The sequence below is a fragment of the Serinus canaria genome, chromosome 4, assembly GCF_022539315.1.
Source record: "Serinus canaria isolate serCan28SL12 chromosome 4, serCan2020, whole genome shotgun sequence".
Taxonomy (NCBI): domain Eukaryota; kingdom Metazoa; phylum Chordata; class Aves; order Passeriformes; family Fringillidae; genus Serinus; species Serinus canaria.
This window is the reverse complement of record NC_066317.1, coordinates 65,712,238-65,727,994: the sequence shown is the minus strand read 5'-3', so window position 1 is coordinate 65,727,994 and position 15,757 is coordinate 65,712,238. Positions and strand designations below refer to the sequence as shown.

The following is a 15,757-nucleotide window of genomic DNA, read 5'->3' as shown; positions in this document are numbered from 1 at the left end:
CAGAGAAGGGAGCGGAGCTGGGGAATGCTCTGCAGCACGGGTGTGATGAGCAGCTGAGGGGGCTCAGCCTGTCAGGGGCACCTTATTGCTCTCTACAGCTCCCTGACAGGAGGGGCAGCTGGGTGGGGATCAGGCTTTTGTCCCTGGAAACCAGCGACAGGACCACAGGGAGCAGTATTAAGCTGGACCAGTGGAGTTTGGGTTGCGTATTAGGAGGAATTTCTTCACAGGGTGATTCGACATTGGAATGGGCTGCCCAAGGCGATGGTGGAGTCGCTGTCTCTGGAGGTGTTTAAGGAAAGACTGGACGTGGCACCCAGTGCCATAGCGGTGTTCGGCCGTGGTTGGAATCGATAATCTCAGAAGTTTTTCCCAACCTGACTGACGCTTTAGTGAGTTACAACCACGCTCAGCGTGCGGGGCGGACACCAGCGCCCGCCCCTCAGCGCCTTCCCGCCCCTCTGCGGGGGCGGGGCCCTGCGCAGCGCCGTGCGCAACGCCACGTGACTGGCGGGAAGCCGTGAGGGGCGGGGCGAGTCCGTTCCTGTCCCGCCCCCACGCGGAGTGAGCGGTGTCTGCGGTGGCGCAGGCGCAGTGTGCGCTGCGCTCGGCCCGGCTGCGGGAACCCGGAAGCGCCGGGCGGTGCGGCCGCCATGGGGCTCTTCGGGAAGACCCCCGAGAAGCCGCCCAAGGAGCTGGTGAGGGGCCGGAGCCGCCAAACGGGCCCGGGTGGCGCTGAGGCCGGGAGTTTGAGGGGGAGTGGCGGCAGGGCCGTGTGGCGTTGCTATGGCGTCGGGCGGGGACTGCGGAGGGGCCGGGCTCGGCCTGGCCCTGGCGGTGCTACACTCGGGCCGGGACCGGGCCGGTGAGACCTCACGGAACCTCCCGGTATCTGAAGGGGCCTGCAGGGAGCCGGAGAGGGGCTCTTTGTGAGGAAGTGGAGTGGCGGGGCACGGGGGAATGGGTACAAGTTGATAGAGGGGAAATTTAGGTTAGATACTAAGAAGAAATTCCTCCCTGTGGACGTGGTGGGACACTGGAACAAGTTACCCATGGAAGCTGTGGCTGCCCCATCCCTGGAAATGTTCAAAACCAAGCTGGATAGGGCCTTGAGCAACCTGGTCTAGTGGAAGGTGTCCCTGCCCATGGCAGGGGAGGTTGGAGCTATAGTCTGTAAGGCTCCTTCCAACCCCCTCACATTCTCTGGTTCTATGATTCTAGCTCCTCTTGCAGACACAGCTTTAAAGTAGGAAACAGTAGCTAAAATGTTGGGACTTGTAGGGGGAAGACAAGTCTGTAGACAAACTGTGTTTTCACAAACAGCTTTCTGCTGTCAATGTGTGCAGTGAAATAATCAAGACACTGGTGTATTTCACTGTTGCCTTTCATAAGTAGCTATAAATGTCTTAAAAAATCTGTTTGGTGAGAGGAAGATCAAATACATTAGAGGTACTGGAAAATCAGCAGGGAGAAGAATGACAGGCACACAAGTTGAAGGCTTAGACAAGCTGCAGTGTCACAGATATCCCCTGGTGCTTTGTAGCAGCTGAGTCCCAGGGGAGCAGGTTATGGTTGCTGCTTTTGGGGTGAGAGAATCAGATGAGAAATGTACCTTTGGGAGTGTCCTTTCCCTTCCTCCTCTGCCTGTGTCAGAGCACTGCATGGGCTGGGTCAGTCTGCTGAGTTCCTGAGTGTGGTACAAGAGAGCACAGGGAGAGCTGGGGCTGGGGGGCTGCTGCTCTCAGGGGTGGGTGGCACATCAGACAGCTATGGCACCCATACATGTGGTCATGCTGCTCTCAGGAGTTCTCATCTTCTACCTGAGGGCTGCTCTTTTGCCTTCCCTAACTGGTGAGCTTGCCATGTTTTCCAGTAGCACAGAGTCTGTGGGGCATCTTGGAGCTCTTGGAGGATGGTGCCAGCCACCTTGAACCTTCTTTTTGGTACACAGCAACAGGACAAGGAGCAGTGGCCATAAACTAAACCACAATAACTTCCACCTTTACATGAGGAAAAGCTTCTTTATGCTGAGGGTGGAACAGCTGCCCAGGGAGGCCCTGGAGTCTCCCTCTCTGGAGCCATTCCAAACACACCTGGACACATTCCTGTGTCACCTGCTCTGGGTGACCCTGCCTTGGCAAGGGGTTTGGACTGGCTGATCTCCAGAGCCAGTGATTCTGTGGTTCTTTGCAGAAAACCCTGCAAAGGCAGTGTGGTACAGGTGGAGGGAGAGGTGACATGAGTCCTCTTGCTGTCATGAGCCTTCCCTGGGGGTGTAGGCTGGCATGGTGACTTCAGAGCCCTAACACTGAGATATTGAGACACCCATTATTAGTTAAAAATTCCTTTCCTCCTGCACCTAACTGCAGCTTTAGAAGGAAAAAGCAGTAGCTGTTTCTGCATCCTAGCTGATGAGGACACAGCACAGCTTAGCTGGTGTCTGCCAGCAGCTGTGCCCAAGGTGCAGTCCCTGAGCAGGGCTAGAGGGAGCCATCCAAGCACTGCAGGAGGTGGATAATGGTGGGGAGGGGTTGAGATCTTTGCAATGGCAATGATTTGCCCTCAATTCTTTTGTCTGCCCTCTCTTTGGATGTGAGATAATTTATTTTTGATCAATACAAGGCAAATATCTTCAGCCTTTGTGAAGAGCTGGTGATACATTTCAGCCTGTCTAAAGCTGGGGATTTATTGTACTTTTAATGCCATGTCTGGATCAGTTGAACTTAAAAAATGGGGTTTCCTCCAGTGTAGTGTGAGTTGGCTCTTTTCATCTTGAGTGCTTTGCTGGCTGACTCTGGCTTGATGCAGTGCTGTGAGAGTGATATTTTTGTTTAGATCAGGAGTGGAGCAGAATTGCTTCATCAGCATGGAATTGTGCTCAGGGTAATTATCTCTGCTCAGCTGGACCACAGACTCCTGTTCCCAGCATTGCTGCCTTGTGCCATGGTCTGCATCCATGTCCCTGTGTCCTGTGTGAGATGAGAGGTGTGGCTTCTTTACAGCTCAACAAATTGCTGTCTCATGTAGCTGGGAGCAGGGACTAGCCTGGATAAGAGTCAGTGGGATTTCCTCCTCCTCTTACACAAAACAGGAGGGGAGCTGGAAGCACCAGGGAGGGCATAAGCACCTGTACCTTTAGAACAGTCATGTCAAACCCGTGGCAGTGCCAGGGATGAGCTGTGGAAGAATTTTCTGCTGTCAGAATAAGCAGGTTTTGATGACAACACACAACCAGTCTTGATTTAATGAGCTGGGCTGTTCACCACAGAGACAGAAGCTGCAAATCGTGCTGTGGTTCATTTGACAGTTGCTGACTGTGCTTGTACATGAAGGCTTGTTGTGTGTTGGTTTGTTCTAGAATACAAGTTGTAGAGCAAATCTCTGGCAGGTGTTACATTTGAGACAGGACAGTTGGCCAGCCAGAGCTCTGTCATGTTTCTCTCAGTCTCTTCCCCCTGCTTTTTTCATTTCATCTTTTTTCCTCTCATTTTCCTCATACTGTAAAAGGCACCTTCTTGGCTTTCTGTCAGGGTGAGGAATGACTCTCCAGGATGTTCTCTCCTCTGCTCTGAAGAACAAGAGAGGAGGCTGCAGTCAGTTCCGGGTTTGGGGTTTTTTTGCCTGTAAACCCAGGGTTTAACTAAAGATACAGGAGCTTTCTGAAACCTGTTGGAAACTTCTGCACCTCTGCAGGGCTTTGGGTTGTATGTGGGGGTTTTTAAGCTGATTTTGTGCTTAGGCACCACAAATGGTGGCTTTTGTCTGCAGCCAAAACATCACCATGACCAAAGGAAATCTTTTGAGACTGGTGAAAGTCTGAATGTGTTGCTCTGCTGGGCTTGTGCACTGAAGAGAACTTGCTTTACAAGTTTTCATTGCACAAGTTCTCTTCACTCTGCTTCCCTAGAAGGATGGTCAGGGCAAGTGGAGCTCCCCACCTCCTGGGTGAGCCAGAGGATCTGGAACAGAGAGATCTTGGCAAGTGCCAGGAGGGAGCTGCTAAAGGAGTGGCTGTGTTTGAACACCACCAAAGGCAGGGGAAGGGAAGCTGGAGGGCAGAGAGACCTGAGCAAGTGGGAGGAACCCAGCAGGAACCTCAAAATGTTGAGCAATGCAAGACTGGGCCAACCATCCCTACACACAGGGATGTGCAGCCTGGGGCTGGCTGGGCACCAGCTCTGCAGGAAAGGGTCTGGTTTCCCATGGATAATAAATGAGCTCCAGTGCACCTCTGCAGCAAGGAAGGCAAACAGGGCTGTGTTGGGAAGCTGTGATCACAGTGCTGAGTGCTCAGTCACTGTGCTGCTCAGCAGTAAAGTAGCCACACCTGCAGAAGTGTCCCAGTGTAGGCACCCAGCTCAGGAAGGATCTCAGCAAGCTGGGGAAGTGTGGCAGAGGCCATCAGGATGGAGGAGGACTGCAGCCTGTGATGCAGGAGGAGTGGCTGTGGGAACTGGGCTCATTTTGGCTTGGAGAAGAGAAGGTGAAGGAGCAGGGGTCTAAAGCCTCTCACTGCCACTGCTGGGGTTGTAGTCAAGGCACAGACAGGTACTTTTGAGGTGTGTCCAGGAGTGGGGCTACAGTCACAGAGGAGAGTTTTGAATTGAACATGAAAGGCCAGGTTGGATGGAGCTCTGAGCAATCTGGTTTAGTGGAAGGTGGCCCTGCCAACAGCAGGGCGCTGGAAATAGATGGTCTTTAAGGTCCCTTCCAACCCAGACCATTCTAGGGTTCTAAGAGGAAAAGTCTTCACCACACAGGAGTAATTTAGATGCATTTGCTCAGAGTGGCTGTGAAGTCTCTGCCCTCAAAACTCAATGGATTAGACCCTGAATAACCTGAGCTCTGTACTTGATCCTGCTTTGAGTAGGGGTTGGCTTGGGGACCTCCTGGAGATCCTCCTGACTGAAATGGGCAGTAACACTCTTGGGGCTGTCATCTGTGCCAAAGTCTGTCCCTTCTACTGAGACCCCCTGTGACAAGTTCCCTGTGTACAGTGACAGGGCTGTGATGTGGGAAGTTGGTCAGGCAGTGAGCATCTGACTCATAACTCACATCCTGGAGTCATTGAAGAGTTTTGCTTGGAAAGGATCTATAAAGGTCCTCTCTAACTCCTTGTCTAAACATTAAGAGCAGTGCAGTAATTGATGGTATCTCTGCAATGTTTGGGGGTTGTATTATTTGAATAATGAAATATTTTAACATCACTCATAACTTGCAGCTCATGCCTTTTGAAGTGCTGCTTTTGATACTGAATATTTAAGTTACATGAAGGTATAAAAGCGTAGTTTTGAAGTTGGAATTTCAAGTAACTCTCACTTCCTCTTTTTAAGGTCAATGAATGGTCCTTGAAGATAAGGAAAGAAATGAGAGTGATTGATAGACAAATCAGAGGTTTGTACTTGTGTCTCATTTTTTGTTTTTACTCTCCTTGTGTGTCTTCAAGGTTTTTTTTTACTTTAATTGAGGCAGGCTGTGAAATTTAATAACTTGGGGTAGTCTATCACATCTCTAGTAAAGGAAGATAAATGTGATCCTGGGGCCAGACTTATTAGTATGTGTTACAAAATGATGGTGCTGTGAAGTTATCCTAGTAAAATTTTCAAAAGAACATGAATATTTCATGTTCCCAGTAAGACATAATGCTCTTAAATCCCTTTGGATAACATGTGTTAGACTTATTATCCAGAATTTCACCCACATTGATTTAATGAGTAGTATCAGTGTGATTTATAATTCCACATGTAGACTGTTCCACTGGCATGTACTGGTGTGAAAGTGCACATGCCAAGCAAAAGTAGCTTGCTGTCAGCTTGGAAAAATTACGGACAGAAGAGAGGAAGGAAAAAAAAAACATTTTCTGTGTGTGGGTGTTTTGGTATTAAATAATGAGCATTGCACTGCTGAATGTATCTTGAAAAGTAGAGGAGTTGCTTAATATTGCACTGCTGTTAGTTCAGAATTTGTTCTACCTGCCTTCCCTGAACCTCAAAATAGGTTTGGGCCTAGGTTTTGTTTTCCTCTTCTTTGTCTTCTACCCTGTCCCTGGGATTTGTCCATGGGAGGTGCTGGTGAAGGATATTTTGTGTCAGCTTCTGTTACTAGCACATACCTATTTGGAGTGACACCCTGAGAAGCACATCCTGCATTCCCCATCCTCCCCCAGTCCTGGGGTGTCTCTGGAGTGACCTGGCAAGGTTTGTGTCTTCTCCCTCTTGTGGATTTGGTTGGAGAAGGTTGCTTGTGCAATACAAAGTGTGTCTTTGTCCTTGTCTCCAATATGAGGAGCAGAGTTTGTGTCTTTCCCAGGAAAACTGATGTACAGGGATGTGAATTCTTTGCTTTCTCCAGGGCACTTTGTGTGGCTGTATCAGGCACAGAGGAGCTGCAACTCTGATCTTACAAGCAAAATATGTTTTAGAGGCTGCATCTTCCCCTGAAGCAAAGAACCCACATGTTCACTACTGATGTTTCTGGAAATTTGTAGTTTCTCTTAACTTTTTACATGCCATAATGCTTTTAATGGCCTACACAGATACTAGGTTACATGGCAGTGTGATATTTTGATGTAAATGCAAATGTAATTATTTTAGCAGCTCTAAACCTGTCTGTGTTTCAGAGTCCTACATTCTAAGAAATACAGTTCAGCACTAACCACCAACCATCTGCTACACTGGTAATTGCCCTTAAAATAAAGTACAGAATATCTTTGTGCCAGAATTTCACATTTCACCAAGGGTCACCTATGGAAGTACATGGTTCTGCTGGACACTTCCCAGGCTAGCAGGCTGCTCCTGAAGGATGGCAGCCAAGTGCCACTGAAGGTTTCCTCAGAAGTTACTCACTGTAGTTGGATTCTGCCACGCTCTCTTGTTTCACCTGAGCCTTACACAGGAAATCACTGCAATCTTTAAGGAAGGATGCTAAGCTGGAGCCTGTGTTAGTTTCCTTGGGGAAGGCTGTGGATGTGTTTGAACAAGGCAACACTAGATCCACCTGGGATGAACTGAGTGGGCTTGGATCACTTGAGCACTTGGCGTGCCCAGTCAGCAGAGATACTAAAATAGCAACACACTCTTTGAAACCATCTGTTGTTGGACTCTTGCTCCTGTAGTGATTTCTGTTTGGAGTAGGTTGCTTTTCAGGGCTTGGAAGGTTTGGAGAAATGGAAGGTATCCTTGTTACTTCAGAACTGAATTTTTTGAGTTGAAAGAGTTAGAGTAATACAGTAACTTAGTGTTTTGCTGAGCTTGTGAGTGCCTCTCACAGGTGCTTCGGGCTGCTTTGTGCCTCTTGTGCTTGATAGTGCTGCAGAGGCACTGGGGAAGTGATTTTGGCTCCCTTGAGGAGTGTAGCTGGCACTGACCTTCAAAGATGGAGTTGGCTGTTTTTGCATACTTGTGCCACTGATCTCATACTCAGCACGTCATGCCAGTGAGAGCATTCACTCGGGTGCAGGCTGCCCTACACTAGCCTGGGTGCAGTAACACAATACTTGTGGTTGTTTTCAGCCTGACAGAGTGAATGTTGTAATTCCTCAGTGCTGCTGGGGTTTTCTAGTGCTTTCTGTTTCCTGCTGGAGCACTTCAGCTCTTTCTTACCTGCTCTGATATGCTGGGACTCAGTTCAGTCCCATGTCTGACATACAAATGTCTTCAAGTTTGTGGTGTTTCTGAAAATAATAGTGGGAAAGCAGCAAAGGTGTGTTTTTCTGATTGTAATCCTACAGCTTTCTGCCAGTCCTTTAAGGTAAACACCTCAGTGAATGATACTGAGAGAATTACTGGTCTTGAGTACAGGGTTCATTAACTACCACCTGAGAAGCTGTGTTGAAGTCTCCAAGTTAGCCTGTGCCAGAAGGTGTGTGTTGGTGCCTTTGTTTTTATAAAAGGGCAGCTTCTGATTCTTCCAGTGTATAACTGTTTGGCATAAATCAAGAGGACTCAAAGCTAAATCTGAACAGAGGCTTTCTTTGAAAAAATTATTCTTGTGGTCATTTCAATCAACTCTTTGTAGGAAGGTGAGGAACCCTTACTATCTGAATTCTTTATTTACTTTAGGATAATTTTTCTTGTGGACTCTGAGATCCACATTTCATCAGTGACTAATTTATTGCTGAGTCTGGAGAAGAAAGGAGGTTGATATTGTCCCTGCTTACTCTTGCATTTTTTACTCTGGGCTTTTTGGAGTACCTGGCTCCTGCTGTTCACAGCCAGTGTTACCTGGCAGGGCAGAACTGTCAACAGTCACATCAGATTTGCTGGAGAAACCAATGGTATTTAAGAAGGCCTTTTTAGTGTTTAATAGTCAAACCAACTCTGTGCTCATGCTTAGTCCAGTATCCCCACTGAAGTACACTCTTTAAAAAGCTGTTGAACAAAGCTGGATGCCAGGAGAGTTTGAACAGGATGTTTCAAGTTAGATGTATATTTTGTGTATATATATTTGTATCAGGCCAGTTTAATAGTCAGGAAGTTATTTTGAAGTTGTGACTCAAGTCTTCCTCTCAAAGTGCTGTGTTCTTACAGGACCTTTTTTTGCTTTGTAAGCTCTTAGTCAGCTCAGCATCATGGACTAATATTCTCAGACAGTCCTGTAGAGTACTCTTGGCTGCAAAGGAAATTACAGAGCTGGATGTTCACTAATGAGAATTTTCCTATTAAGATTTAGCTGAATTAATCAGCTGACATGTAAATCAGCCTAGAGCAAGGTCTTTGAGTAACAGAGGGAATCTGAAATCAAGCAGAAACAATTCTTTGCATTGGAAACACACCTCAGCAAATGACTGATTTCTCTTATATATCCTTAGGAGTTGGTTACTGTTTGCTGTGTTTTTCTGTGCTCCAGATATCCAGAGGGAAGAGGAGAAGGTGAAGAGGTCAATAAAGGATGCTGCCAAAAAGAATCAGAGAGATGTGTGTGTGATCTTGGCCAAGGAGCTGGTCCGCTCCCGGAGGGCTGTGAGCAAACTCTATGCATCCAAAGCTCACATGAACTCAGTTCTCATGGGCATGAAGAACCAGCTTGGTAAGAGCAAATTCTGGGCCCAAGCACTGCTCTGACACTGGAAGTGAGGTCTGAGGTTTCCTTGTCCAGAATCAAAATCAAATGCAGACAAAGCTTGAATGTGGGAACAGCTGTGCTCCTGTGAAAAGCAGCTAATTCCAGTGGGCTTCAGGAACCTGGGAAGATCATCCCAGAGCTGTGAGGCTGCTGAAGTTCTACCCCCTAATCCCAGCAGGCACCCACACTGTCAGAGCAGAGCCTTTGCCACCACCCCATAAACATACACAGCTTTCACACACTGTGAGCAGCTCCACCCTGTTCTTCCTCTTCAGCTCATGAGGTCCACTAGTAGAACACATGTGTACACAACAGATCAGTTGTTCCAGGAGCTGCTCTCAGATGCTCTGTCCAAGCTGGCCAGATATCTGGTACCTGCCCCAGATCTCCTCTGCCTGAACTGCTGGTACCTGGTCCTGCAGGTTTGTGTGTTTCCTGATCCACTTCAATCCATCCCCAATCTACCACTGGACATTCCCCCAAGATTCAGGTATGTTCCTGTAAACCCATTAAAAGATCCATTGTAAGTTTTCCCTGTGTCCAAACATGCTCTTTTCCTCTACATCCCTGTAAGGAGTCCTGCATCCCTGTAGGCATAACCCCCCTCAGTCTGCAGGATGCTCTGAGGCTGCTTCTCCAGTGCCCTGCCTGGATAGGTGTTCCACCCTGGGCTCTGAAGTAATCAGGGACCTCCCAGTTTTAGTTTCTTGGGGTTCCTGCCCCTCATTGTTCCCTGTTTCCTGTGATGAGATGCTCAGCAGATGATGTCACACCTCTCCTCAGAGCCTGAGGGTTCCAGTGGTGTGAGAATCACATGCTCTGAAACTGAACTCACAGCAATTAGGAGCACATTCTTAGTGTGCATTTCCAAACAGTTGGAATGCATTCCTAATACCCCTGTGTCCTGGTGGAGCCTGTGTCACTGATTTTGACAGGACCTGTCACAGGAGTAGAATTCTCTTCATCTTGTAGATGGGTAGATGGTTGCTTCCCTAGCAAGAGTCTGGGGGCATTTACCAACACCTGCACAGAGATGGGGGAGCAGTGCTTGATTTCTTAGTTTGGATGAATCCTTTTGCCCCTTGGCTTAACACCCAAGTGGCAAAAGGGTTCTGTAAACCCTCCTTGGTCCTTTGTGTTCCTCCAGAACCAGCAGATTTCCCTCATTCCTTATCCACATGAGAAGTCTGTTGAAATAGACTGCCTGCAGAATTTTCCATAGCTGGAAACAGTCCAGCCTTTAACAAGCAGAGCAGAAAGCTGTAAAGACAGGAGAAGACTTGCTGGAGATCAGCATGCTGCTGAAATGTCAAAGCATTTCCCCCACCCCAGCATCCTCCCAATAGATTTTAATGTTGGATGAGTGATAAAACAGGAAGTCACACTGTGAACTTTAAGTGTAATATTATGATGGTTCAAATGTGGCTCCCCATGCAGCTCACTCAGGAAAGGAAGGTAGAACCATCCTTGTACTTTAAAGTGTCCATTAAAGGGAAAAACTCAAAACTGCCTCCTCCTTATTACCACTGCCAGCATCTTCATCTTCCTGGGAATGTTCTGATACACTTGGATAGGAAATATGGAGGAATCTAGAATTCACTCTGGGGTTTGTAGTGACTTGAGAAATGACCACTCAAGGCAAGGTGTCTGTTAGTTTGTTACAAATGTAGGGCTTTTAAAAAAAATTACTAAAATGAAAAATAATATGTGCTGTACCTTCATTTTGCTTCATTAAGGACTGACCATTTTATATGCAAACAGGTAAGTTCTCCATGTCCAGGAACCTGCAAAGCTAGATGGCAGAATTCAAACATCTTCAAAATACCCTTAATTACTGCTTTGTGATCTTGGTATATCAATACATATAAGGAGAGCTTGTAAGTTAGAATAGCCTCTTGAAAGAGTATTGTTAAATTCAGTTTAAACAAGCTCTTTTGTGGCTTGTCTGCTTCAGTATTAATATTGTAGTTATTCTTTGCTGTGGAACTATTGCAGCAGAACTTCTGCCAGGGTTGGTTTCCAGTACCTGCTGTCAGACAGGAGATCCCTGGTTCAGCAGTCACTGCAGCTCTGCTGCTGAGGGGCTGGGCAGGAGCAACTCTCTCCCTGTCTGTGGTGAATTGGGTGCAGGTGGGTTGAAATCTCTCTGCAGACCACCCGGGCTCCTCATTGTACAGGACATTTATAGCTTTCCTATAAATGTGACTTTTCCAATGTGGGATAAGTTGGGCTTTTCCAGGAATTTAGTCAAGAGTGAAGAAGTGCAATGCCTGTTTATTTTTTAAATTGAATTGCCTAAATGTAAACGAATTTCTGTGTAGAGAGGATATAATTTTTCTGCTTTCAGCAGTTGTTCAAACTGTTCTGTGCCTCTCTCCTTCACAGCTGTCCTCAGAGTAGCAGGTTCATTGCAGAAAAGCACAGAAGTCATGAAAGCTATGCAAAATCTAGTAAAAATCCCAGAAATCCAAGCAACAATGAGGGACTTGTCCAAAGAGATGATGAAGGTAAGGTCTGGCACATAAATCAGACTTGAGTGAACACAGTGGGGCTGTCTCTGAGCTGTGCAGTCACTTGGGTGGCCCCTTTGTCACAGGGCTGGAGTGAGCTCAGGACACTCTGACTCCATGGCCAGTCAGATTCTGGTGACACAAAGAGTTTTAAATCTGACAGCAAAAAGCTGTTAGACCAACATTCCTAATAACAATTTTGAGTCAAAATTGGCAACATATAGGGAATTTATTCACCATAGACATGTTCAAAGAAACAACAATTTTTAGGCATTTGTATACACTATAACAGCCAAGATTTTTTAATAGACACTCTTAAAAATCTGCCCAATTTATTGCATCATGGTGGAGGTTACTACCAGAATTACTGGCAGAACATCTCATCTGTCTTTGTTTAATGGATAACCTGAGTTTTATCCAGCTGACAGTACTTTATTAAATTTGCTGTCCCGCTTAAACAATTCCTATTGATTAAGTTTTCTGGGGAGTACAAGGCTATGAAGTGTCTCCCTTACTACACCTGCAATGTATTAATCAAGTTTTCTGGGATGTATAGGCCTTTGACTCCTTAACTCTCTCAAGATACTATTCTTGTTCTATGACATCTCATTCATCTCTAGTTATATGATAACCATTAAACAATTATTTCTTGAGTTTTGTTCTTCAACTATAGATTCTCTAAGGGGTCTGGGTCCATAGAGCTCCTTTCTGCAGGTGCAGTGAGGTAATTTCTCAGGGTTTTCTACTGACAGTTAGTCAATACAGATCTAAACCAATACCAGCCAAAATAACACAATTGAACATTCCTTAACTAATTAATTTTATTACAAAATTTTTAAAGAATCACAAAACTCCTGGCTCACTCAGATACAACTCACTGTCACTGCTTTAAAGCATCTAGCTCAGTGTCTCCATGTGATGGGAGTGCTCTGATTTGAAAGCATACTAAGTCTCTGTTATGACTATTACATTTTCAACTACCAAAGTTATTTTTTTTTTCCCCTTCTTACCACTCTAGACTGTTTAATTCAAATAAGTTTATTTCTAAATCATTTTATCATTGTGCACCAGCATGGTTTGGCCATATCTAGGTTGCAGGGCCTGCAAAGGAATGTTTTCAAATGCAGATAAAAAAACCAAGCTGTGTCAAAGAGCAGTTTTACAGTGTGCTGCACAATTCATGCTGCATGACTGAAACCTACACTTCTATTTCACATGCTTGGAGCAGGCTGGGTTCTTGGTTTAGATGTGCAACAATAATAAATAGCCATGGAATCATAGAATGGTTTGGGTTGGAAAGGATCTTAAAGATCATATAATTCCAACCCCCCTACCATGGACAGGGACATCTGCCACTAGAGCAGGTTGCTCAGAGCCCCATCTAACCTGGCTGGGAGCACTTCCAGGGATTGGGCCTTCACAGCTTCTCTGGGGAACTTTTTCCAGCTCACAGGGAAGAATTTCTTCCTAATATCAAATTTGAATCTCTCCTCTTTTAGTTTAAATTAACTTGAGGTTTTCCAAGTGAGAACAGGTGCCTTTAATCCTCAGTTCTCTTCCTGCTTTTCCTCTGCAGTGGTACAGGTGTGTGCTCATGTTACATGCCTGGATAGGCATAACCTCATCTCAGTAGAAATGAGTTTTCTTATTCTGCTGTTTCCAAGGGCATCACACACTGCCTTGTTTTTTTTCTGCTAGGCTGGAATTATAGAGGAAATGCTGGAGGACACCTTTGAAGGCCTGGAGGATCAGGAGGAGATGGAAGAGGAAGCTGAGGCAGAAATTGACAAAATCCTTTTTGAAATTACAGCTGGTGAGTTTGTGGGTGCTGCTGAGAGCCAGGTCCCTGCTCTGTTCAATAAGATGCAGCAACTGAAATCTTCATCTATTCTGTGCTCTCCCACTGGCATCTCTTCCTTTGGTGATGGGCAGAGAAGGCCAGTGGGGCTCAGCAGGACAGAACTAATATCCATCAGCTGCTCTCTATGCAGTTATGTAATTGAGGCTCTAACAGATCTGTTTGGCTGTGCAGTGAATCCTCTTAACAAGGTGAAACTTACATGATTGGCTGGGTATTGTTATTAATGAAACCAAGAAATAAACTCTGCTGCACTGCCTTGAGTCATAGGCTGTGCTATGGGTCCTGGTAGTAACATGCTGTGTCTTGTTTGGGGGAAAAATCCCAAAACAAACACAAAAACCCTCTTAAAACCGAAACCACAACTTCTGCCTGCCAGCTTATGAAGTAATGAATGATTTAGTGGTTCAGTTCTTTGACTTGGAGAATGCTTAGAATGCTCCTTTCACCTGGATTGCTTGTGCTGTGGTGTGACAAAAACAAACACCAGGGCTGCATTCAGCTGCACCACACTGCAAGTGCAGGGCCCACCCTGCTGGCACCTGGTGCTCAGTGCCTGGCACATTGCCCTGTTCTTTCTCACATCCTCATTTGCTTTTTCCATCCTATTTTCCTGGCTGGAGCAGTTCCTCTCCTCTCGAGCAGGCAGGGGGAGCTCCCGGGCAAGCAGCAGGGCTTGGGGGGAGCCTCCTCCCAGAGGTGAAGGAGCACAGAGGCTCAGAGCTGGCAGGTCAGTGCTGCTGGGCAGCCATCATCCCTGGGCTGGCCCTTTCCCAGCTCAGGGCTGTGACCTCCATGGGAAATGACTGGTTGGGTTATTTTAGATGTCTCCAAAAGCCACTAATTATTAAATGAAGAGTTGACACTCACTAATGAGCCTGTGTGTTGTTGCAGGGGCCTTGGGTAAAGCACCCAGTAAAGTCACAGATGCTCTGCCAGAGCCTGAGCCCATGGGAGCAGCAGCTGCTGCTGTGGACGAGGAGGAGGACATCGAGGCCATGCAGTCACGGTTGGCTACCCTGAGGAGCTAGGGCCAGGGTGGATGTGTACAGTTGGCTTGATTTTATTCAGTCCTACCTTCAAAATGCAAAACTTAATGTATTCTCACTTATGTAATATATATGTATTTTTTTTCCTTCCTGAGGATTTTTTCCTCCAAGACACTACTGTAATATACTTCTTGGGGAGTGCAGTCTCTTCCAGTTTTCTGTTCAGCCCATGTTTCCTGTGGTGACATGGCAAGGGTGGTATAATGTTATGTATTTTTAGATATAAAGTCCTGAAATATATTCTCATATTCAAGCAGCATTTCTATCTTAACAGGCACTTTGGTTTAATCTGTTACCAAAAACCTCCAGCACTGTCAGATCTGTGTTTTCCTGAATCAATACAAATTTTATTAAAGCTGCTTCTAACAGTCACTGCCATGGCAGCAGTTTAGTTTGCATCACTTTGCCTCTTTCACAAACTATACCCACCTCTTAACACCTCCCTTTTAGTTTTGTTACACCTTTCTTTAGCACATTTAGGGCCTTCACTGCATCGTTAAAGAGAAGTTTTCAGTCTGTTCCAGCTCTGTGAGGTCACAGGAGAGCCTGGCTTAGCCAAGGCCATGGCACAGTGAGGGCAGGGCAGGTGGCAGCAGTGGGAGGGGGCCCTGACTCACCAGGCTGTTGGCAAAGCTTCCCATGGCGGTGCCAAGGCCTCTCTGCTGCTCCAGTAGCACATTTCAGGGTCACAGGAGAGCTGTGGCTCCGCCCAAGGAAAAGCTTCAGGCAAAATGGATGTCATGGCTCACAAAAGGCTGTTTGGAAACCAAAAATCTCTGACCCAAACCTGTCACTGCCACAGCACCTCCCCAAAGGCCAGAGCTCTTCTTCTAAGGAAGCCAAGTCTCTAAATAATTGTACCCCAACAGCAAGGGTAGAAAAACACACAAGGCACAGAGAGCTGGATGGAGTCCAAAACCTCCCATTTTCAGCCATAAAAGCATAGGGAGGGCCAAGCACTGTTCACCTTTGTATCCCCAGTGCTTCAGGGCTCTGCAATTCAAGTGTTCATCTCCACCCCAAATGCAACAAAAACAGGCAAGAGGGACAGCTTGTTTCTTGTGGTCTTAAAAAAAACAGAAAGGACATATCAGAAACAAAAGTGGGTGAGACTTGCAATAAAACAAGACTGAACAACAAGTGAACAGCAGAGTGGTAAGAGCTCAAAATGCAGTTTCAATAATGAGTGTTTTCAGATCAATGTGCACACACACAGGGTGTGCAAGGTCAGTGTGACTCAGCTCCCAGGGAGGTACCTGTGCTCCAGCTGGCTCCAA

At 46.5% G+C, this 15,757-nt stretch overlaps 1 protein-coding gene across 2 annotated transcripts; it reads left to right on the top strand.

The window, feature by feature from the left end:
* The first annotated feature begins 539 nt into the window (after positions 1-539).
* Positions 540-14,852, top strand: CHMP3 (charged multivesicular body protein 3). Of its 2 annotated transcripts, none has more exons than XM_050974174.1 (6): positions 540-698; positions 5,334-5,394; positions 8,848-9,027; positions 11,449-11,570; positions 13,272-13,386; positions 14,326-14,852. In XM_050974174.1, exons 1-6 carry the CDS (start codon positions 654-656, stop codon positions 14,460-14,462), a joined length of 660 nt encoding a protein of 219 aa, XP_050830131.1. In that variant the 5' UTR covers positions 540-653; the 3' UTR covers positions 14,463-14,852. The 2 variants fall into 2 exon arrangements, with proteins under 2 accessions (XP_050830131.1, XP_050830130.1); XM_050974173.1 differs by lacking the exon at positions 540-698 and adding an exon at positions 772-888.
* The last annotated feature ends 905 nt before the right edge of the window (positions 14,853-15,757 follow it).